The sequence below is a fragment of the Notothenia rossii genome, assembly GCF_949606895.1.
Source record: "Notothenia rossii genome assembly, chromosome: 11".
Classification (NCBI taxonomy): domain Eukaryota; kingdom Metazoa; phylum Chordata; class Actinopteri; order Perciformes; family Nototheniidae; genus Notothenia; species Notothenia rossii.
This window is the reverse complement of record NC_136910.1, coordinates 13,501,915-13,526,549: the sequence shown is the minus strand read 5'-3', so window position 1 is coordinate 13,526,549 and position 24,635 is coordinate 13,501,915. Positions and strand designations below refer to the sequence as shown.

Below are 24,635 nucleotides of genomic sequence, written 5' to 3'. Positions count from 1 at the left end.
AACTTTAAAGCTTGAGATCGATACCAATCTCATAGCATAGCATAGCAGCTGCTAAGCTTAGCATAAAGACTATAAACAGGTGAAAACAGAATATGTTGTGAAAAGAAATGCTCACAGAAATTGACTACATTTAACTTAACCTTGAGTTTAAATGATTAGTATGTTAATTATCTTTTTAAAACCTATCTGTTCAAAATAAGAGCTGAATATATTTGCTAAAATCATATTCACATTTAAACTGTAGTTCATGGCATGCAGAGAAGTTTCTGTTATCTTCCTTCATTATGAATTCTCTTCTGAATTCTCATTAAAGGGCCCCATTGTGTTGCCCAAAAGGAATTATAAAATCCATTAATGCAAATATATTTTTCTATCCAGGATGATTACATCAAAAACATGGAGGAGAACACGGGCTCTGATGAAAGTAAGTGATTTTATCTGATTGGAAAATATTTTATCTGAGGACGATGGCTGTGTGTTGTATTTTCCACCTACATCAGAGTGTATGCTGCTGTAATATATGCAGATACTTTGTAAAGACTTTTAATATTTAAATAGCTTTACTTAAATGGACAGCTCTACAGCAAAGGTAAAAAAACTTCTGTATTTCAGATTATACCGGCATAATCATTGCTAAGTGCTGTTCGCCTTTATACATCTGCTGTAGACAATGAAACAGAGCGGCGCGCATCATCCAAGTGCCGGCTTTTCTTAATTGCAGCAGCAGTCTGAGGTCATCCTGTGTGCGGTGAGCGAGGGTCTTGAGTGTCACAGGTTCTGGAGGGTGAGAACACAGTTGTGATTCAGGTCTGAGCCTTCCGTCGGATCCATTAGTTTGAAAAGCCTGCTATAATTGCCTTTGTTGCTGAGGGCTCAACTCCAAACTCCCACCAGGCTCCATTTACCTCCATGGGGTCTGTTTCTAGTTGGAGAAAAAAGATGTGGCTGTTAGAAAATCAGCTGTGGAGGAGGAATGGAGGCTATGTGATAATGGTGATCAAAGTCACATTTTCTTTTTTTATTCAACTGATATAAAAGGTGAAAGAACTGAAAAGGTGCAAACGTTTTATATCCTAAATGTTTTCAAAATAAATCACAGCATTGAGCCCAGCTATTGAAGCCTTTAACAGCGTGTCTTTTCACGGGACAATGTCGGATGCTGGTTTTAGGAAGTGTAGAGTTTGCCAGAAAACTGCTGATGTTGTGAAACCTGACTGCTGCTGTGTCACAGACTAAAGTTTAGGCCCAGCTGTGATTATATACTAATAAAGGACTGGCTTATCTAAAGATAGTTGAGTAGCACTTGAAATGTTTTGGCTCTATGAAACCTGATGTACTTATATGATTCTGTTTTCTTCAAGCTTGTATCTTCTTGGTGGAATGCACTTATTGTAAGTTGCTTTGGATAAAAGCATCAGCTAAATGCAATGTAATGTTTGAACACAGTCACTGTGAAAAGACTAACTGCCACTAGAGGATATTGAGGTAACTTGTTTTTTTAATTTAAAGTGGCCAATCTGGTTTATATAATTTCACAACTTTGCAATTCCCTTCAGCTCATTGTTTCGCTAGTGCGGCTCTCTGTTGTGAATCATTCTCATCAATGCTGTTTCAGGAGAAAAGGGCCTGTAATTTTGCCACCTGTCCAGCACCAAAAGGTAGTCAAAGTACAGTCAAATCATTCAGCAGCTAAAGAGGCAGATATTTAGGTTGTGTTAGGCAAAACAAAAGCAGAGTGCTGGCGCGTAATTAAGCAATTTGTTGTGCTTGTATGTACGTATGTATTAGGGCTGTACCCGAATATCCGAATATTCGTTCGTTGGAGTACTATTCGGGTTTCAATTTCGTTATTCGGATATTCGTTTTTTTCTTTTCATTTTTTTTTTTTTTTAAATCTCCAATATCAATGTAAGAGCATGTGCCTCTTCGGGGGGTGCTAACACTGAAGCATAAACGTTATCGTTTACTTTCTCCATCTTTATACGTAGATACGACTTTTTCTCCATTAATCTCCGTCACTTCCTGTCAACTGCGCTAACTCTCCTTCAAAATAAAAGCATGTCCATACAAAGAAGAAAGCCAAGCCAAATTACACATATACATATGCAAAGAAAGTAACACACACAATGCAATATCCTTTTCAATTTCCCCAAACACAAATTGGGTTGTTTACATTAACAAATAACTATAAAACAACAATACTGTAGAATAACAAAAAGAATGCCGTGTCGAAGCGGTTCGCTGCTGATCACTACGCACCCCCCACCCTCCGGAGCCCGAAAAATGGTATTCAGGACAGCCCTAGATGTATACAAATGTATTTCCTTATCTGGCACCTGTTAGTTTAAATTAAAATAATAATAATATCATAAAGCAAAATTCAAACTCCAATTTCTTGTATGCCGAAAGACTATATTAAAAGGACACATATTCAGAATGTTGTAGGCATAATTACTTATTATCATACTTGCGAATAGCCTAAACATATTTAAAATACACATGTCTAAAAACAGTTTGCAGTTAAGATGAACCTTTCCACACTGAACCTAACATGCAGCTGTGCAACTGAACTGTGAATTGTTAACACTTAAAAGGTAATGAAGTATGAATCATTTCACAGCTCTTGGTATAAATATAATATTCATGCATGTTATTCACACATGTTTTAGCCAATGGAGTGAGCCCTTAGGGGTTAGCAGTGTGTTCCTGCTGTAAGTTGAGTGTGTGAGGTCAGCTTCAGCACCCACACACCCTCACTTAAAAGACTTTGAAGACTCGCCCCACAGGAGAAAGATGTAAGAAGACACTCCAGACGTTATCCCACTCATCTGTTCGTACAACAGGGGGAATAGCTAATGTAATCTCAAGGAAACGCCTCGCCTGCTGTAGTGTGGGCGATGTTCATTTGAATACCATTGATTTCATCCCTGTCCTAAATCCCACTGGGGCTAATTCTGCAGAGTTAATTGATCATGGTCCTCTTTATTGTAAATGTAACCTGACAGAATAAAACTCCAACCATCTGTACCTGTAGGCTAAGAAAGTATCAAAGACCCAATGGGAGACTTCAAACACCTCCAGTGCTTTTATAAGTGAGACATCAGCTCGGCTTCAACAACAATAGGCCGCTCTAAGTGTCTTGACATCATATTTTAGCCGATAAATTAAACTTCTCTTATGCCTGGAACCAATTTATGACTGTGATTATGCTTCCACTCGTGCAACAACACGAAGAAATGATTCATAAACATTGTGTTATAAAAAGAATTGGAGGTGTTGGATCCTATTTAATTATAAGTAAATACTTTCATAGCTCCATTGGAGTGGAATAAAAGCTGCTTTAACACAGCGGCCAGCAATTAAAATGGAAGGGTATAAAAGAGTCTGCTAAGATGACAGTAATTGCAAATCCAGTTGAAACTAATTTACTTAAAGCTTGTCTCTCGCATGCTTTTAATGTTCATCAGAGCTAAATCCTTTCAGATTCAGACGGGTGCGACTATTCCTTGGCAAGTCTTTTGCGGATTTTCTTTTCTTTTGTTTTAGTCCAGAACCACTGAAGTACTTTATTAAATGCACACTCTGACCATTTGAATGTCAAATAAATTACTGAAGGCTTTAAATGGAGGATCCTGTCTAACTGGAAGCATAATGTGCTTAATATTATGTGTTAGATGGCAGCATAAGAAAATAATAATACAAAGAGATAGGACACAGGCTTATTCTAGTCCCATTTACTTTGCTGACATGATTCCAGGTGGATTTAAAACCCACTGTGGCCCTTGCACTTCCCAAATTGCAAATGCAGCATTATGTAAACAGCCAGCGACAGAGAAGGCGAGGTGAAAAACGCACTCAATCTTCAATGCAAATAAAATCTGGTGTTTAGATTTCAACTCCATATGTAGGAGTTGTATAAGAATACCGTGTGAGGGACGTGTTTGGTCTTAAGCGGTTGCCTGGAGGCAGACTTGATGAAATTACTAAACATAAGAACAATGAGAGAGGTGCACTGAAATTACACTGAAAACACGGAGCGGTGTTTCTATGGGAACTTACAGTAAACCAATTAAAACATTTATTTGAAAGTGAGTATTTGGGATGTAGGTGCACATCCAACCACCCCTAACACGTTGCTCATTATGGAGGTCTCTTTATTCTGACTAACTCTCAAAAATTGTGAAGAATAGAAGCACACTAATTTGGTTTCCTAGACAACTTAGAAGGAAAGGAAGCTAATTTTCAACCAATTGCTTTGTTACTGACATTTCAACCCACCATTATCTGTACTGTGTATATATAAACATAACACCCACATCATTTTCCAACACCTATCCTACAATATATTGACTTTTCACCTTATTATAAATCCATTATATCTGTATATCATCATTAGGCAAGGCAAGTGTATTTGCACTTTTCAACACAAGGCAGTTGAAAGTACTTTACAAAAATGAAAGGCATTAAGAGCATAAAACACATAAGAAACATTAAAAAGCAAAGATAAGAAAACATGAATAACACAGGTACATGAATAAAAGTTACAGCGCAGTGTAAGATGTGAATAGTTCAATTAAAAGTAGCGGCCAAAAGAAATTCTTCAGCCTGGATTTAAAAGTAGTAAGAGTTGTAGCGGACCTGCAGGTTTCTGGTAGCTTGCTCCAGATATTTCACAATATCCCTCGCTTAATTCTCACATTCCTCTACCCCTAGTCTTCCCGTGATATTATAGTTCTTTTGACAGTTTTCTAACCTTTTTATATTCCTTTCATCCATTTTGCATCCCCAGACAACAAATATTCCCATGTTGTACTGTTACCTGAACCCATCTTTGACCTTTAAACCACTTTTCTTCTCAATTTCAAGATTCAAGGTTCTTTATTTGTCATACGAACATAGCTACAGTGTAGTTATGTCGATGAAAATCTTAGGTCACAGGCTTCTCCAACAGTGCAACACAATAATATAGAAAAACAGAAAAATATAGTGCAAGTAAATATTAAAAAGTAAATGCAAAAAGAAAAATGGTTTAAAAAAAGTGAAGTAGTGAAATAAGAGTCTATATGCAAGCTATTGGAATGATATATTAGATAAATAGATACATAATTACTAAGTAGCAGATGAATGTTATTCCCAGAATTAGGATATTTAAACCTGTTTTAAGACTTCCCTCATGAATCTTTGGCCTTTAATCCACTTTTCTAACCACTAAAGTCTTGTTGGCATGGCATTTTTTTATACAAAGCACATTACCGCTTGGATATATGTGCAATTGAAGCCAAATTAAGATGTACACATATCAACAATCCTGCACCTGATGATATTTCCCCTACAGGTAATTATTAAACCTGCTATAAAATAATCTGAAATGATAATATTCCCAGAGGGTATACAGTATATTCCCTATAAATCAAGGGTGCTGTTAGCCAATGAGCATGTTGATATATTATATTTAAATTCAACCTCATGCATGATAATACTCAACATGAATTCGATATGCAGGTTTTGTCTCCCTGAACGAGTATATTCTGTTCAGATTCAGATCTGCATGTTCTTTTATCAAACACATACAGACGATTGTGGAGCGTTAGTACCTGTGTCTCCCCCCTGCGTGCTTTCGAGCCTCATTTGATTCTTCTTCATTTATTCAGACTGTGTTTGCTCTGCATGGGTCGCTGCACAGTCTGCAGTTGTGGTTTCTATTAACTGCGCCATAGAAAATACAACCAAAAGGCACACAAGAAGGTGATAACAGTTAAAAGTATATTACACCAATAAAAGAAATCCATACATTTTGGTTCCCTGCCCCCCATAAAGGTTTATGAACCGTGACTGGAGCTGTTGTTAACTAAATGAAATGTTAAACCTTATTCTCTGAAATAAGCCACCAAAAAATATATCCTCTCTGGAAGATACACCAGAAGAACGCCTGAGGGAAACCTGATGGGTTTCTTTGAAGAGAGCTGATGTGAGTCTGTGCTCTCTTTATCGAAAGGAAATGATAAAAATGAGAAATGCAATGACAGTTTAAGGTGATTTGGGGTTTTGTGAAATGTCTGAAATCAAAAGAGAAATAGCAGTGGCACAGTCTGGATAATGTTACACATTCTGAGGTATCATGACAGAGCAGAAGACCTGTTTGAACAGATGAAGTGAATAAAAGTCTAAATGAAAATATTTGATAGGAAATGACATTCAGCGGTATGTCTTTAGTCTTCTCTTTTTACCCACAGTGAGGGAAATTTGAGGATCTGTTTCGCAATTAAATTATGATAGACAGCATAAAAATACCAGTGACATCTCACAGGTATTGATTTGTCCTTTTATATAACAATTTACTGGTTGTCGCCTTGAATATAGGACAAGCTTTTTTGGAGCTGATACCTGTAGATATACACAAGGGCTGCTTGATTATGGCAAAAATCATAATCTCGATTATTTGGGTCAATAATTGATATCGCGATTATTAAAAACGATTATCCATTTACTTTGAAAACATAAATTTATTGGAGAATCTTTTTTGAACAGTATGTTTTTAACAGTTGACTACCCTGAACTTTAAGTATAACTCAACTGAAAAACCAATACAAATAAAAATTCATAATAATAATAAAAAAATAATCGTTATATTTCAATTACGTTGTTTATGTAATCGTTGCAAGCCATAATCGTAATTGCGATTATAATATGATTAATTGAGCAGCCCTAATATAAATACAATAAACATTTATAATCATGTGATAAAAGGCCATATTAATATATACATTAGCAGAACTTAAACAGACACTTGTGAAGATATTGAAACCCCAATGTTGAAAAGTTACTTCGGCAAAAATAATGCAACATGATTTTTCTACATCTTTCAGCAGTGATGGAACTTTTGGGTGTTTTCTTTTTTTGTATCTGTTAACTGCTACACAGTTTTAGTTCCTCCCCTCCACTGCCATGAACAACCAGGACCATTTTGGCACAACTGCTACTTACACAACTGTAATTGATATACTATATGTTTCCTGCTACTGTAATATATTGTTGAACAGTCTAAATTGTCTAGAACATTTTATATTGAGGATTATTGTGGTTCATGTCCTTTATACTGTAGATCTATACTGTACATATACTTGCTGCTGGTTATTGTTTCTATTGTTATTTTAGTTCATTTTATTTAATTATGTTTACACTTTCTCCCACCTTTAAAGATTTCAATATTTCAATTCCTGTACACTGCTGTTGCAACAAAATAATTTCCCAATTTGGAATCAGTAAAGTATCTATCTCCCTATCAAAAATGCTTAGTGCAACAAAGGCTAGCAGATAACAAGCTAGGTAGCTCAGAAGTGGTGCCAACATTCAACTCTTTATGAACTCCTGCAGTTGAGACTCACACCTGCTCTTATAGAAGAACTATTCCGAGTCCCCTACCTGTATTTCTGGTCTTCCTCAGAGTTGTCATCCACTGTATTTTCCTGCTGTAGCATCAAAGTATCACCTAGTCCCTGGATTTGCAGGAATCTGGCTGGCAGCCACCTGGTCTGTTGACCGTGTTGACTACAAAGCAGCTGCTCATAGCTGACTCAGGATTTCACAGCTTACATTTCTCTCTCCATCTGCCACTCAATCTCCAGTTTATCTGAGCTTGTGGGTCTTTCTGAGGCCTCTCAAGTGGCTTGGGACTGAGCGACATCTAGTTTGAAATTTCATTGACCAGAGGTTGATGAAGGCGGAAGACACGTTGCTATTTCCATCTCGGTCTGATATTGGGAAAAAGGTTGCCATTGAAGAGTTCAGCTCTCCAAATAGGGAGAGAGAGAAGAGGTTAGGAAGAAATGGAGACGAAGATGAAGTGTTTGTGTGAGGGAGAGAAAAAGCAAGATGGGGAGAGACAGTGATGAGTTGACAAGGGGGAAGTGAGATGTGACAAGCAGAGAGAAAGAGATGCTCAATCAGGTCTGTCAGGCTCTCTGGAAATCACACACAGCCTTCAGAGACTGCAGGCAGTGCTAGCAACCAACGCTAATGACAGCTAGGCGTCCATGTTTTTGCAGCACTGTTATGACTATAAAGTCAATGGACTCATTTGTGCACACTGCCAGAATATTTTTCATTACACATTTCACATGATTCTTAGTTCACACGCTGACAAAAGAGGATGGAAGATCGTTTTTTTTCAAATGTATATGATTATGCAACACATAATATAGCTGCCCCCGTTGCTATCAATCTGTTGAGCGGACAAAAACAGAAACATTGACTTATTTAAATGTATTATGTCAACCAATTTCAAATAGCTTTATCAGGTTAGTTGAAAGCAATAATACTAAGTTTAACCTAATATTTTTTTATTTAAACTTAATATTAGTGTTATTCAATAGTGTTTTTATTTGTCAGACAGTTTATAGATTGTTTATCTTCACAGTCATCTGTATATTTTTCTATCTTTCTTTCTATTTTGGGATGTTTCTATTTTAGAATTGTTTTATTTCTACTCTTCTAATTTGTTATTATGTGCAATGCCTTGTTTGTTTTATGCTGCTGCAAAAATGTTTTCCCAAATTGGGATTAATAAAGTACATAATTCTTAGCTTATTCTATTGATTTAAACTAACCTAATACAGTTATGACATCATACATTAAATTAAAGTGTGTGTGTGTGCCCTTCCTGTTGGAAGACAAAAGAAAAACAGCTGGAATCTGTATTCTTTTTTCAAGGAGGTGACAAAAATGGCCAATTAAAGCAAAACACTTCAGCTGTGATTGACACTTTTGGTGATATTAGTGTTGTTTTGTGCTTACAGCCGTTGATACCACCAAGGACCCGTGCCAGAATGTGAAGTGCAGCCGCCATAAGGTGTGCGTTGCCCAGGGTTACCAGAGGGCCATGTGTGTGAATCGCAAGAAAATGGAGCAGAGGTAGGTGGAGTCATAAAGTCCGAGGGGAGGCTTGTTTTGTGTGTCGCTGTTGATGAGATTTCTACGTGGTTCCGGACGGACATTTCTGTCGTGTCAACAGCTGTGCGTCCGTTAAAAGCCTTCAGTGTCTGCTTGTGAGGGCTATTGATTAAAGCCAGCAACAGGCCCAGAGAGTGTCATGAGTTAGGAGTGATGCCATTTCAGCTCGCACAGTCATGCTGAGCACTGAGTAATTAACCAGTAGGTGGGAAAACTCAACGCAGACGGTTTGGGAAGAAAATCATAGCCATCAACGTTTAATATGATAAGAAATTGAAAACCTAATTTTGAAAAGCAATCTCTCCTGAATACTAACATATTTAGCTTAGTTCAATATGTTTAATTTGTGTTGCTGAATCTGACGAAGAAAACACACAACACACATTAATTTGCAATAAAAGAGACAAAACCCAAATTAAATATACCAGTATATGGACTTACTGAAGTATACTGAATAATTGGAAGTGAACTTCTGATAAACTGCCTGAAAATGTAAACTGACTATTCACACTTAATATACCAAATAGATGTATATATTGTTGATGGTTTTCAAAATTAAATATTTCAGTGATTTTTAAATGTTGTTAAATATTCAGTAGCGATCAAACTTTCTTTAGTTGCTAATACCATGAACATCTTTATGGTCATTATTTCTCCTTGTATGGGTTTACACGTAAACACACTACAGTAATGCTCCTATTGGACACATAAGAGAGATATTAGCCTAATGGGTAACATTTAATGCCAAGGTTTCATACCTTATGATTAATTAAGGCTTGACTAATACATGACTCATCACGGTCTTATCTAATGCATGATGTATCATAAACTCCCGCAACTCACTTTTAATTAATAATGAAGCTGCTTCTACTTACTTTAATTACTTAAAAGTACATGGTTCATAAGTTTGTGAACTCATACATTTATGAGTAGGGACGGAATCATGTTTTAGATGTAACCCAGCGAAAGAGGACAATGTTTTCTCAGCTCAGTGCGTGTCAAAACTCTGGTACTCTATCGTAGTTTAAAGGCACAATTTCTAACATGTCCGCATATAAATGTACTAAAATTACAAAACACATGTTGTTGAAGTGTGTACTTAAAAGAAATCCCAAATGTTTCCAAACGTTTTCCAACACACAAAAGTCGTAATGTTAATGAAGAAACAGCCTTTTTAATTTCACCTGTAATTATTTTGTATCCCCTTAATGTCAGTGTTGAGGAGGTATGCCAGAAGCCATGATAAATCTGCTTTTAAGAGACATTTTTACAATACACTTTAAAAGTTGTTTGTTTTTAAATATATATTTTAACTGAATGAAAGATTTTAATCGTTGGAATTCTGGATCTTATATTATCAGATGAACAATCTGAGCAAAGGGTTGCTGCAGCCGAACGGCGTAGCAGAACGCAGAAAAAATTAGTTTTTGTTATCAGTTTGACTAACAATATCCCATTTTTTTTGTAGAGGAGGTTATCTCTATATATAATTTGTCTCCTAAAACCTCCTGAACCACTTGATCTTATAAGTTATCAGAGACACAAGCTGAGCAGACTTTAGTCACAACTTGGCCAGCAGCATTGAAAAACACAGACTTTATTTGTGAAACTGCTTTGATCAGCGTTTTTACTGTTTTAATGACCTGCTCTACTCTATTGTCACTAAGAAACAGCACATACATGTGAAATGCAATGTGTGCTTGACCCCCTAAATACTTTACTAAACTACCCATGCAGGGGCGGATCTAGACAAATATTCATCGGGTGGCAGGAGAATTTCAGGGGTGGCATCTCCTGGCAGAAGTATATGCTGATTTAATCGCAGTCATATCAATCAATGTTAACTTGGAAAGCCACAATATTGATATTTTAACTCAATAACATTAGGTAACATTATTGTGGGACATCAGTAAAGCCTTAAATATAAATATATAAGGTGGCACACGTAATTTAATGAATTGTAACTGAATGAGTTGGTTTAACTCTTAGACCGGCAGGGGTACCAAATATGCAGAGTGCTGCAATAAGTACATTAATTAACTGTCTCATCGATGTGTGTCTGTATGAATATGATAATATTAACAATCATATTATTCCTATCAGCTGTCAATCACTGTTATGATTCACATATTCAGTGTTATTATTAAATAAACTATATTTTTTGGAGGAGTTAATGATGAACGTTCCTCAAGATGCTTGCTCACCCTCCTTCAAATTTGAAAGACCAGTAATTACTATCATAATTCAAAAGAATCAAAGGAACAGTTCAGTGCCACACAACTTCATTGCAAACAGTTACAACCTTGACTTTACATCAGAAAGAACAAACATTAAAGAAATGACTAACTGCATCAGTTAGGGTTAAAAAAAAAAAACGTGTATTCAGCTAAAACATACATCGCTGCAGTTATTATCCAGTGGAATGCCCGTACCTACTGGCCTAGTTAAATCAAAGTGGTTACTTTTTTTTGGCTGGGCAGTGAAGTTTTACACACCGTCTTATTTGACTTTCTCAGGACTTGAAACTGTTTTTTGGGGGCAGACCCCCACAAAGAAAAAACATATATTTAAACAGTTTATTATTCTCATCAACTCATCTGTGAGCAGAGCATCAAGTTGGCATGTCTATAACAGCTGAATGTGGCGATTACCATCTTGATCAGCAACAAAACGGCACACAAACTTATTAATCAATCCATCAATGTTTATTTATATAGCCCAATATCACAAATGTTACATTTGTCTCAGTGGACTTCACAGTTTGTACAGAATATCAGTATGAAAATACGACACCCTCTGTCCTTAGACCCTCACATCGTACAAGGGAGAAAAATGGGAGAAACCTCAGGGAGAGCAACAGAGGAGGGATCCCTCTCCCAGGAAGGACAGACGTGCAATAGATGCCGTGTGTAAATTGAAAAGATAATACATTTGCAACATAGGTAGTCCAAATGTTTGGAAATGCATGTGTGTATAATAGGAAGATGAATCCACGAGGATATCCATCCAGGACTTATGATCCAGGACCACAGCCACGACTAAAGATCCAGGACTCGCGATCCATGACACAGGACCGCAGGATCATCCATGACTCCGGATCCCGGCGTATATAGACACCAAAAAGAAAGACATTTGGGGAAGCTGGGTTAATCGGAACATGAGAGTACACAGGTATAGACAGAGAGAAGGAAGAAGTAAGATGTCCCCCGACAAACTAAGCCTATATCAGCAAAACTAGGGGCTGAATCTAATCAGCCCTAACTATAAGCTTCAAAAAGGAAAGTCTTAAGCGCACTCTTAAAAACGGATAGGGTGTCTGCCGCCCAAACAAAAACTGGAAGCTGATTCCACAAAAGTGGAGCTTGATAAGAAAAGGCTCTGGCTCCCATTGTACTTTTAGAGACTCTAGGAACAACCAACAACCCTGCATTCTTGGAACGCAATGCCCTAGTAGGACAGTAGGGTATAATGAGTTCTTTAAGGTAAAATGGCGCCTGCCCATAAAGGGCTTTGTAGGCCAGAAGAAGAATTTTAAATTCTATCCTGTGTTCTATAGGGAGCCAGTGTAAGGCAGCCAGAACAGGAGTAATGCGGTCCCTTTTCCTAACTCTGGTTAATACACGAGCTGCAGCATTTTGAATCAGCTGAAGCGACTTGACTGACTTCTTGGTACACCCTGATAATAAGGAGTTACAATAATCCAGCCTTGAAGTAACAAATGCATGAACTAGTTTCTCTATATCGTTTTGAGGCAAGATATGCCTGATTTTTGCAATGTTACGTAGATGGAAGTAGGCGGTCCTTGAAATTGATTTTATGTGGGTGTTAAAGGATAAATCCTGATCAAATATAACACCAAGATTCCTTACAGTCTCACTGGAGGCCAAATTAATGCCATCCATAGTTAGTATATCTTTAGATAATTTGTTTCGTAGATTCTTCGGGCCAAGTACAATAACTTCAAAAAATTTAAGGTCATCCACGTTTTTAAGTCCTTGAGGCAGTCTTGAATTTTATTTAGATGATTAATTTCATCAGGCTTGATTGATAAATATAGTTGAGTATCATCCGCATAACAATGAAAGTTTACAGAATGATTCCTTATAATATTGCCTAACGGAAGCATATATAGTGTGAACAAAATAGGTCCAAGCACTGAGCCCTGTGGCACTCCATGGCTAACTTTGGTTTGCATGGAAGATTCATCGTTGACACGTACAAACTGAGAGCGTTCAGATAGATAAGACCTAAACCAGCCTAAAGCAGTTCCCTGCATGCCAACTAAGTGCTCTAGTCTTTGCAATAGGATATCATGGTCGATAGTATCAAATGCAGCACTAAGATCGAGCAAGACAAGAATAGAGACAAGTAGGGATGTCCCGATCACCTTTTTTTGCTCCCGATCCGATTCCGATCATTTGATTTTGACAATTTGACAATACCGATATTCCCGATCCGATCTTTATGCAATGCATTAAGAGAAAAAAAAGAAAAAAAGCATTCAAGTTGTCCCTTAAGGTTATTTTTTTATTTAAATTGGATATTCTATCCAACATGGATATAGCTTCTTTCTTTCACAGCAGCATTGGATCAGTTCAGTTGTGCAGCATTGGATCAAAACAAAATAAAGCTTATCAGTACTCTTTAGCTTACTGCTACAATTAGACACTGCGCCCTGCCCACTCTGTTGCCAGATTTGAGAGAAATAAGCAACCAGGTCTATGAAAACAAGCCCCAAAGAAGCAACACATACATGATGTTCTGTAATTTTAAACCAAAACTAAGGCCTCAGGATGACTTTAAGACTTGAACATGGTCATTTTTGTTTTTTAACATTGAATACAAAATTTAAAAAAAAGTATTTATAAAAAAATAAATAAAATTAAATCCCGATCCCCGATTTTTTTCTCCCGATTCCGATCTTTTGAAAATCACGTGATCGGCTCCGATCCCCGATCACGTGATCTGATCGGGACATCTCTAGAGACAAGTCCCTTGTCTGAGGCTATTAGAATGTCATTTGTGACTTTAACCAGAGCTGTCTCTGTACTATGTTGTGTTCTAAAGCCAGACTGAAAATCTTCAAATAAATCATAGTTTTTTATGTAATCACACAGCTGTTTTGCGACTGCTTTCTCAATAATTTTTGAGAGGAACGGAAGATTAGAAATAGGTCTATAGTTGGCTAAAACCTCTGGATCGAGGTTGTGCTTTTTAAGAAGCGGTTTTATCACTGCTACTTTGAATGATTGTGGAACATAGCCTGATAATAAAGACATATTCATAATATTTAATAAAGAAGTGCTAATTAATGGAAAAACTTCTTTTAACAGCTTAGTTGGAATCGGGTCTAAGATACACGTTGATGGTTTAGAAGAGAGAATCATTGAATTTAATTGTTCAAGGTTTATGGCTGAAAAGCATTCTAGTTTACTATCTAGTGTAATATTAGAACTTACGTTTCCGGGAGCTGTTGATAACACTATACTGATCAAAGGCAAGAGGTCATTGATTTTGTTTCTAAGAGTAACAATTTTATCGTTAAAAAAAGCACATCAAATCATTACTACTGAGTGCTATGGGAATAGAAGGCTCAATAGAGCTGTGGCTCTCTGTCAGCCTGGCTACAGTGCTGAAAATAAATCTTGCATTATTCTTATTCTCATCTATTAATGAAGAGTAGTAGGCTGCTCTCGCTTTACGTAGTGCTTTCTTATATTCATTGAGAGTAATATGCCAAATTTAAACGAGATTCTTCAAGTTTAGTGGAATGCCATATCTTTTCAAGTCGTCTCGGCTTTATTTTGCGGGTTTCGGCATTATGCCATGGAGCTAATATATGTCGTTTTATTTTCTTCTTTTTCAAAGGAGCAACAGAGTCTAATTTTATTCGCAGCGCATCTGTAGCACTATCAACAACATGATCAATTTGGGTTGGTGTACATTTTGTATAAGTTTCCTCCCTTACATGCAGACATGCTATCGAGTTAAGTATTGGTGGAATCTCTTCCTTAAATTTGGCTATAGCACTAACAGATAGGTTTCTGCTGCAGGAGCTTTTGACTAATGCTTTGTAGTGTAGTAACAGTACTTCAAAAGTTACTAAGAAATGGTCGGATAAAGCAGGATTATGCGGTTCGACTAATAGTTGCTCAATTTCAATACCATAAGTCAGAACAAGGTCGAGAGTGTGATTATAGCAGTGGGTTGGTTTATTTACACTCTGACAGAAACCAACAGAATCTAATATAGAGTTAAATGCAACAGTAAGGCTATTTTTATCATCGTCAACAAAGATTTAAGATTTAAAGCTATGGTGCGTTTTGATTCAATGCTGAGTACAGCCAAACTTGACAGTCTCTTCTCTGTCATAGTAGACCGCAAACAGTTGCGGCGCCAGAGTATTTGTGTTGGGTAATCTATGGTAGGGCTAACCCATACAGTGGTGGGGCTCAAGTCAGTATTTGCAATGTAATTACATACACGCTCCCCTTGACAGTGAAACGCCACGCGTGAGGTTTAGATTATTTCCCTGTCTCAATCCAAATGTAACTGTATGAAATAAAAAGGCACATTTGTCTTGCAGTAAATAAAAAGGGTGACCTGGAGCTAATCCTGCAATTTCCCCACAGGTGAAAGAGTTGAAAACCCAACCCCTGCAGGGGGGTCTGGGGGGATTCTCCCCCAGGAGATCTTTTGAAATACTAACATCAAATACACATTCTGGTGCTCTCTTGAGAAGAAAAATAAATAAATATATATTACTACACGACGTATTTAAAAAAAAAGGCTCGCGTCTTGCGCTGCATTCACTTGCACTCGGACATTACAGATTTTCTCTCATAAATGTCCGATGAGCCACAACTTTTCTTTCAAAACAAAGCTGCCAAATGGGGTGGCAGCTGGGGTGGCAAGGCATTTTTCTGAGGTGGCAGCTGCCACCCCGTGCCACCCCGTAGAACCGCCACTGTACCCATGTTGGTAATAGGCCAGCTTTAGAGGAGAGGTAGTCAAAAGTTATCTAGAAAAAACGTTTGGTATTTCAAAAGGTACACCTGGAATCTTCAGCAATTCAAATGCTCTTTCCCTTTTAGTTTTCTGTGTTGAAACTCACTGAAAATAATCTATCTATTCCTTCACTTCATTTATTCCACTTTGACTGAGCAAATGAGCAGGGCTGCTGTCTGAAAAGAATTAATGGAGTGAATTATTACTACCTTCAAAGACTATCTGCTGCAACAGGCGTTTATCTTTTCCAATAAAGTGCTTCATTTACAGAGTCCCTCCAGAAATGAGAGACACTGTGTGGAATAATGGGTAATAAGCAGGAACGCAACCACACTAAACCATCCCCGGCATCATTAAGTAGCGCAGCCTCCGACGTGGTACTGCAGAGCGTAATGCTCACTGAACATCAAGTCAATCACCGTGTGATAAGAAAGCAAGCAAGGGGATTTTACCAAGCAGAGGCGATTCTGGTTTTATTTACCCACATGGTAGATACAGTGGGGCGAAAAAGTATTTAGTCAGCCACCAATTGTGCAAGTTCTCCCACTTAAAAAGATGAGAGGCCTGTAATTTTCATCCTAGCTATACCTCAACTATGAGAGACAAAATGAGTAAAAAAACTCCAGAAAATCACATTGTCTGATTTTTAAATAATTTATTTGCAAATTATGGTGGAAAATAAGTATTTGGTCACCTACAAACAAACACGATTTCTGGCTCTCACAGACCTGTAACTTCTTCTTTAAGAGCCTCCTCTGTCCTCCACTTGTTAACTGTATTAAAGACACCTGTTTGAACTCGTTATCAGTATAAAAGACACCTGTCCACAACCTCAAACAGTCACACTCCAAACTCCACTATGGCCAAGACCAAAGAGTTGTCAAAGGACACCAGAAACAAAATTGTAGACCTGCACCAGGCTGGGAAGATTGAATCTGCAATAGGTAAGCAGCTTGGTGTGAAAAAATCAACTGTGGGAGCAATTATTAGAAAATGGAAGACATACAAGACCACTGATAATCTCCCTCGATCTGGGGCTCCACGCAAGATCTCACCCCGTGGGGTCAAAAGAACGGTGACCAAAAATCCCAGAACCACACGGGGGGACCTAGTCAATGACCTGCAGAGAGCTGGGACCAAAGTAACAAAGGCTACCATCAGTAACACACTACGCCGCCAGGGACTCAAATCATGCAGTGCCAGACGTGTCCCCCTGCTTAAGCCAGTACATGTCCAGGCCCGTCTGAAGTTTGCTAGAGAGCATTTAGATGATCCAGAAGAGGATTGGGAGAATGTCATATGGTCAGATGAAACCAAAATAGAACTTTTTGGTAAAAACTCAACTAGACGTGTTTGGAGGAGAAAGAATGCTGAGTTGCATCCAAAGAACACCATACCTACTGTGAAACATGGGGGTGGAAACATCATGCTTTGGGGCTGTTTTTCTGCAAAGGGACCGGGACGACTGATCCGTGTAAAGGAAAGAATGAATGGGGCCATGTATCGTGAGATTTTGAGTGACAACCTTCTTCCATCAGCAAGGGCATTGAAGATGAAACGTGGCTGGGTCTTGCAGCATGACAATGATCCCAAACACACCGCCCGGGCAACGAAGGAGTGGCTTAGCCAGTCTCCAGATCTCAACCCCATAGAAAATCTTTGGAAGGAGTTGAAAGTCTGTGTTGCCCAGCGACAGCCCCAAAACATCACTGCTCTAGAGGAGATCTGCATGGAGGAATGGGCCAAAATACCAGCAACAGTGTGTGAAAACCTTGTCAAGACTTACATAAAACGTTTGACCTCTGTCATTGCCAACAAAGGGTATATAACAAAGTATTGAGATGAACTTTTGTTATTGACTTTTGTTATTATTCCACCATAATTTGCAAATAAAGTTTTTAAAAATCAGACAATGTGATTTTCTGGATTTTATTTGTCTCCTTTTGTCTCTCATAGTTGAGGTATACCTAGGATGAAAATTACAGGCCTCTCTCATCTTTTTAATTGGGAGAACTTGCACAATTGGTGGCTGACTAAATACTTTTTTGCCCCACTGTATAAGCCTCTGAGGTGCCTTTTGCCATCCCATTACAGTGAAAGCATTCATTGAAAAAATTGTCTTGTCGAACAGTTTCCTGTTGCACTTAATTAATTTTCCAGGTTATTTTGTAGAAAGCAACTTACAATACGTCAATTTTAACTGGACAGGAAAAAGATAATGGAAGTTTATTCCTCTCAAACAAGCAACCAACAGCATGTTCAATGCTTCAGTGCCAAGGCTAGTTTTGGGTTTGGTTAAGGAAAAAAACGAGGTTGAAGTCAAGATGTTCTTTGAGTTTTTTTAAGCCTTGCAGTTACGGCGATCTCATGTTACAGCAATTCAAAACAATTCACAAACATCCACTTGGACTTCATTAGAGATCACTGTGACCTTGTATTTTGTCCCAGAACCCAATGATTCATATGCTGATTATACAATTTCACACCACTATCTAAAAGAGTAGTAGGATGAAGTGATAAAATGTTCCTGCCTCCTGACAGGTTGGTGGAGACATATAACTGTGTCAGTCATTTTAGTTTGGTTAAATGTCTTGAACACTTTTGGATGGTTTGCCGCTGGTGATCCCTGAGTTTTTCATTTTAACCTGTTTTCACGAAACTGTGCCTCAGGGCTTCTTAACATTTAACAACCTATTAATGTGTCATACCAACTTAACGGGAAGAAACTCAGCTAACTGACCATTTTTACCGAAACAAAACACAAGTCTCACAAGAAGTGTTTAAATGAGCCCTGAGCGAAAAAATGCTAACGCACTTAGCACAGAACTCATGGTAGAAATACTTTATTACTTATCTGATCTGCACAAACAAGATATCAGCTAGCAAACTGAGATTCCACAGATTATAGAGGTATTAGTATCATCACTGTGCGATCAAAACTCGCGGCAGGGGAAGCAAACCCAGACATCACACAACGTAGCTTTACGGATCAAAAACGGGAAATAGTCTTACCTTTGCTGATTTTCTGATCAAAAGTTGTGTTCAATGACATTAAAAATAAAAAAACGCTGCTGAAGGTTAATCCAATGTGTCTGTCACTTTGAAATGATGACTGATAATCCATCATTCCATTTTTGTCAAAAAAGGAGATTTCATATTAGCACTATTAGAGCTACAACCCAGCTTCGGGTTTTGGGCATTCTGGCTACGCATCACTCATTCACCAATGGGTAATGTTTAGATGGATTTTAAGAACTCCCCTCTCGATTCTATTGGCTCTAATGGGTCAAAAGAGGTGTCAATCATCAAAATCGAACGAGGGGGGCCAGAGATAGGGAAAATGCACCCAAATGACCCCAGAAGTGGGTTTTATTTTCTAAATCTCTCTAAAAAGGTAAAATGTCCTTTTTTTTGCATCAATCTTGATAAATGGTACTGATTATATATTCTTATTATATGTTCTGAATCTGAATTTACTTTCAAATAAAAAAGTTCTATGTTGATTCTGACTTTTATACATCCAACTCACAAGTTTATCATTGCTTTGAGAACAAAAGATTATTAATTTACCCCTTTTTAGAAGTGAAGTTATAGTCATTTGTTGAGACCTGAAAAACAGGCTCAGGGGTAAACAGGTTAATATGTCCAATATTCTGGTTGATGACCAAATACCTGCAATAAGGTAATGACCCCTCCATGAGCTGGAGCTTTACTTTGTGTTGCCAATTAACAAAGTTAGAATGCTAACACGCTTACATAAGGTGTTTAAAATGGTAAACATTACACCTGCTGATTTTTAGCAGGTGTTAGCATTGCCATTGTTAGCACATGTGCATGCTGACATTAGCATTTAGCAACACCAACTTGCAGACCTTCTAGCATGCTTTCTTCTTTTCACTAAATATACATTTTTCATGGACAAAATGTCACGATTTTAGTTTTGTCTGTCTTGTCATGGTTTTATTTTGAAATTCTGTTCTCCCTGCGTCTGGGTCATCCTTCCTGTGTTTGCCCTCCTGTCTCTGATTGTCTGTTTGTGTTCACCTGTTGCCCTTGTGTTTCTGCCTCCCCTGCCCAGCTGTGTCTTGTCCTGTGATTACCCTTCTGTGTATTTAGTCTTGTCTTCCCCATGTGCTCCATGTTGGTTTGTTGTATTTTCTCACTCTCCATGTTTGTCAGCTTTGTTTAAATAAAGCTCACTTTTGTTTTGAAAGCCGCTTCCCTGCATTTGAGTCCTAATATTCCCCATTCCTGACACAAAATCCCATTGACCTACATTGTATTCGAGTGGCATCCAAGTGACAGATATCCTAAAAACCTTAGAAAATATATATCTATCTTCCTTCTTGAGGTAAAAATAGATTTGTTATCTTTTCTGTGTTTTGTTACATTGTAACTTTTCCTTTTTTCCTGTCACATTCAGAGTCAAACAGTCGGGCCAGCAGGAGGCTTCTGAAAGCAGCTGCAAGCCTTGTCCTGTTACTGCCTCCTCACCTGTATGTGGCTCTGATGGACACAACTACGCCTCTGAGGTAATAGAAATGATTCTGCCCTGGACTCTCTCTTTTACATTTAACTTGGGTCATTTGACTTCTGCTTTATTACTGGATTCGGCCACCATTAAAACCCTGGAAATAAAGCGCCTGTGTCATCGTTTTAAATAATGAGGGGAGTCCAGTCAGGAGCTGTTTCCTGCTGCGCTGACATATACGTGGACGCAGCGGGGCGGGACACTTCATCACTGTTCACAGGAGGACGCTCAACATGGCCGCATGATTAATGACTAACGTTGTTTTGAGCTGCATCATCGTACGCTGTCCGCTGCCAGGACTCCTTATTGATTTATTTATAGTTTTTAATTTTGACCTTGCATGAGAAAAAAGAAATGACAGCTCATTCTTGCAGCCTTTCCCTGAGTCTCATCTGAATGAGCAATCCCTCTTTTCCTGCGGTCACCTTCATAAATATTTGAACTGCATCTCTCTGGTTCTCTTCACAGTGTAAGTTGGAGCAGCAGGCCTGCCTCGCCGGCAAAGAGCTGAGCATCATGTGCTCTGGGTTCTGCCCCTGTGCCACCGCCTCCGTCACCCTCACCACTATCGACGCAAAACGTGGCAAGTGACATTTTCCTTACCTCTTATAAATATGCATCGTTATTTTAGGGCTTCACATGTCACTGCCTGTATCCCTGTCATCTCTTTTATCCAGGTTAAATTGTACACTTTTCAGATGATACTATGCTACTCTTACAATCAGAGGTGGATAAAGTACTCGGATCCTGTAGTACTTAAGTTGCTTACTTAAGTAGAATTACAAACGTTTTAGTATCAAAATGTAATTAAAATACAAAATGTTAAAATTCTCATTCTCACAATGACCCTTTCAGTTAGAACAGAAGTATTATTATGATCCAAATGTACTTAAAGTACCAAAAGTAAAAAGTATGCAGAATGGCTCTGACACAGTGTTTATTAAAAAAAATGGTATCCTGTTTTATCACTTGTACAAGCATTTCAATCTTCTAGTCTGTCAATGTGGAGCCGTTAAAAATGACATGATCTATATGTGGTAAATACTACATTACAAATAAGCATATAATATGTTTTTTAATATGTAAAAAGTAAATAGAGTGGTAAATAAATGTGGTATGTCTTATAACATTTAAATACTCAAGTAAAGTACAAGTATGATACTTAGTGACTTTCCACCACTGCGTACAATACACAGTTTCTCCTGTATATTACATTTTAGCTTGGCAAAGATTTATTCACAGCCTCTTTGTGGCCTTTAAGTCAATCAATATACTTTTAATAAAGATGTTAAGAATCATTTAGAATTATTTTTGTTTTATTCTCCATTTCTTCAATGCATTTTCTTGTTATTCCTTGTTGTTCCTATGGTATGTTAGGCCCCCTTTAAACACAAACGGGTTCATCTCCTTATGGATAAACTTTAACAAGCCAACACACAGCATACCGTCAGTCGGATCAACCCAGTGCTGCGTGTTTGGATCAATACTCACCAATTTCAGAGATTACTGTTAGCCAAACATCTCATGTGGTTAAACTGCTCTTTCAATCATGTGGTGATTAATTATTTAGAGTGTACACTATCTATCATTGCAGTCAAACAGCATTGATTGTCCAAGCTCTCGGGCACATAAAAATGCCAATTGATCAAAGGATGAAATGTTATTCTTGTTTTTCATCTGCAGCCTGGAATACAGACTGCAAGTGGATTTCTATCGGGAAAACAGCATTTCCCGCTGATGAGTTAATTGCGAAATAATGTTTTCTTTGAGTGGCAGATCATACACTTAAAAATGACAGCAGGAACATTACACTTTGACAGCTTTACAGTGAGGGAGCGCTGTGCCTTTGATTCAGTAAGAGCAGTAGGAAGCCTCTCCGTAGGGAAGGTGAGTCAGATTGCTGTTAAATGTCTGGCAAAGTTTTGAATGCTGGGATTTCCTTTTTGTATTTCGCTCCCTTCAGCGAGCTGCACCGGCCAGGACCTGGCAGACCTGGGCGACCGCCTGAGAGACTGGTTCCAACTCCTGCATGGAAACGCAAAGCAGAATAACTCTGGCAAGCTCAGAGCTGGCACTGCTTCAGGTTAGAAACTCACAAAGCGGCTTTATACTCCGAATTACAACTCAATTGCCCATGCAAATAGATACTGTACAACTTAAAGGTCACCTATTGTGCAAAATCCACTTTTTCATGTCTTTTATACATAAACATGTCTCCCCTCTGTGTAAAGAGATTCTGAACGTGTCAGGAAGAAAGATTCGCCCACTTTTTGTCCTAATCCATTTATATAAAAACCTGTCTGAAAATGAGCTGATCAGAATTTGGCCACTTTATGATGTCATAACGATTTTTTTGTCTTGTGTAACCATTTGCCAATCACCAACCAAGGTAACCCCCCCCCCCCACCTTATCACCTGAATCTCCTCCTAGAGCACCATTGTGTTCTTTGTAACCAAATATCTCTCAGAGGGGCGTGGGGAGGGGCTCCTTATTTTCATCTAAAGTAACAGACAGAGAATCAGCACTTTTTAAACAGGGCTGAAACAGAGGGGATTATGGGATACTGCAATGCATGATCTGTTTGAAGTGTTTGGCTCCAAATACCAGAGACATGTTCTGTATATATCTGAGACCTATAATATATTGACAAAAAACAGTATAGTTTGGGACCTGTTTAAAAAGCTTGGAAAATGGTTTCTTACAGTGCTGGATAAGAGCCTTGTGGCCAGTTGCAAGGACTCCATTGGCTGGATGTTCTCCAGGCTGGACACCAACAGCGACTTGTATCTGGACCAGGCTGAGCTGGCCGCCATTAACCTGGATAAATACGAGGTCTGCATCCGACCCTTCTTCAACTCCTGCGACAGCTACAAGGATGGGAAGGTCTCTACGGCGGAGTGGTGCCTCTGCTTCTGGAGAGAAAGTAAGTGCAGGGATCTCCCCACAGTCTTTTTGGCTGGGTGAAAAGAATAGCAAGGTTATATCACAGGGAAATAGAGAGGATGCAATGATCACCTGCAATTGCTGCTGTGAAAGGGGATAAACAAACGAGTATATTCCTCTTGAAGCTCGACACCAGAGAGAACTAAGTATAAGGCTAGAATCAGGATGCTGTTTGCTTAGCGTAAAGCCTGGAAGCAGTATTGAAGGAGCTGTTTTGTCTGAAATTCAAAAGTACAACTTCAAAATAGTTTCAGCACTTTACTTCTCCTTAACACACAAGCTGCCATTTTACATTTATTGTTGTTGGAGGCTTAAACAAGGGAGCAAGTGAGCTGTTTCCCCCCTTATCTCTTATGCCTCCATATTTATCACTCAGATGTGAATGTGTGATCAATCTTTTATCAAACTCCTCTCTGCAAGAAAGAAACAATTTGCCAAAATGTTGAATTATTTCTTTATTCTGACAGGCTATTAGAACAAAGCATGATTTTTTTTTTTAGGCCTAAGCAACATCTTCAAAGGTTTTCTCTTCAACCTTCGGCAGTGTCTACAAACGTATGCTATCCATTCTGTCTATTTTCCACCTGCGCATATCAAGGTCTGACATTATTCCCAGACACGATCAGCAGCTCTCCCCTCCTGCTGGGCAAGTCCTCCTTTATCTGAGTCATCTGAAAGTCTGCCAGAATCCTTCTCAAAACGTAAAGTCCTTCTTTGCAGCCTCACTGAACGCACATAGTCCCATCGTATTGTCTCTCCCCTGGGCCAGAAAGTCTCACAGCTCTTGTTCCATCCGTCATTGATCTTCTGGTTTTGTAACTGTGCCTGAACACGGTGTTCCCTGTGGACAGTCAGTCCCTGATCGGCACAGAAGTCCAATAACAAAGCATCATTTAGTTCACATCAGGCACGCTGTTCCTTTCAATCAACCCCCTTCTTGTTTCCCTGGAAATTGATTTTTTGGTTCAACAGAAAGTGTTGTTTTTCCTCTCTGCATGAAGCGGCACACGGAAGCAACTGCAGTGCACTCAGAAAGTATTTTATTAATTTTAGTTTGAACACAAACTCCCCAAGGCCATTACTGAATCATAACCCTTTTCTTTCCATGTCATCTTATTTTTTTTACCTATTTAATTTAGATTTCTATTATTTATTTATCCCCCAACCGCCTAGTCTGTGTATATATTTGAAAGAGCGTGAAGT

General features: G+C 38.4%; 1 protein-coding gene across 1 annotated transcript in view; it reads left to right on the top strand.

The window, feature by feature from the left end:
- The first annotated feature begins 379 nt into the window (after nucleotides 1-379).
- The window catches only part of LOC307024432 (testican-2), a 29,366-nt gene continuing 5,110 nt past the window's right edge, over nucleotides 380-24,635 (top strand). The window contains exons 1-6 of the mRNA XM_079658515.1: nucleotides 380-424; nucleotides 8,796-8,910; nucleotides 20,381-20,489; nucleotides 20,957-21,071; nucleotides 22,452-22,571; nucleotides 23,194-23,412. Of these exons, the coding sequence (XP_079514641.1) occupies nucleotides 397-424; nucleotides 8,796-8,910; nucleotides 20,381-20,489; nucleotides 20,957-21,071; nucleotides 22,452-22,571; nucleotides 23,194-23,412 (706 nt within the window). The 5' untranslated portion in view covers nucleotides 380-396. The remainder of the gene's footprint in view (nucleotides 425-8,795; nucleotides 8,911-20,380; nucleotides 20,490-20,956; nucleotides 21,072-22,451; nucleotides 22,572-23,193; nucleotides 23,413-24,635) is intronic.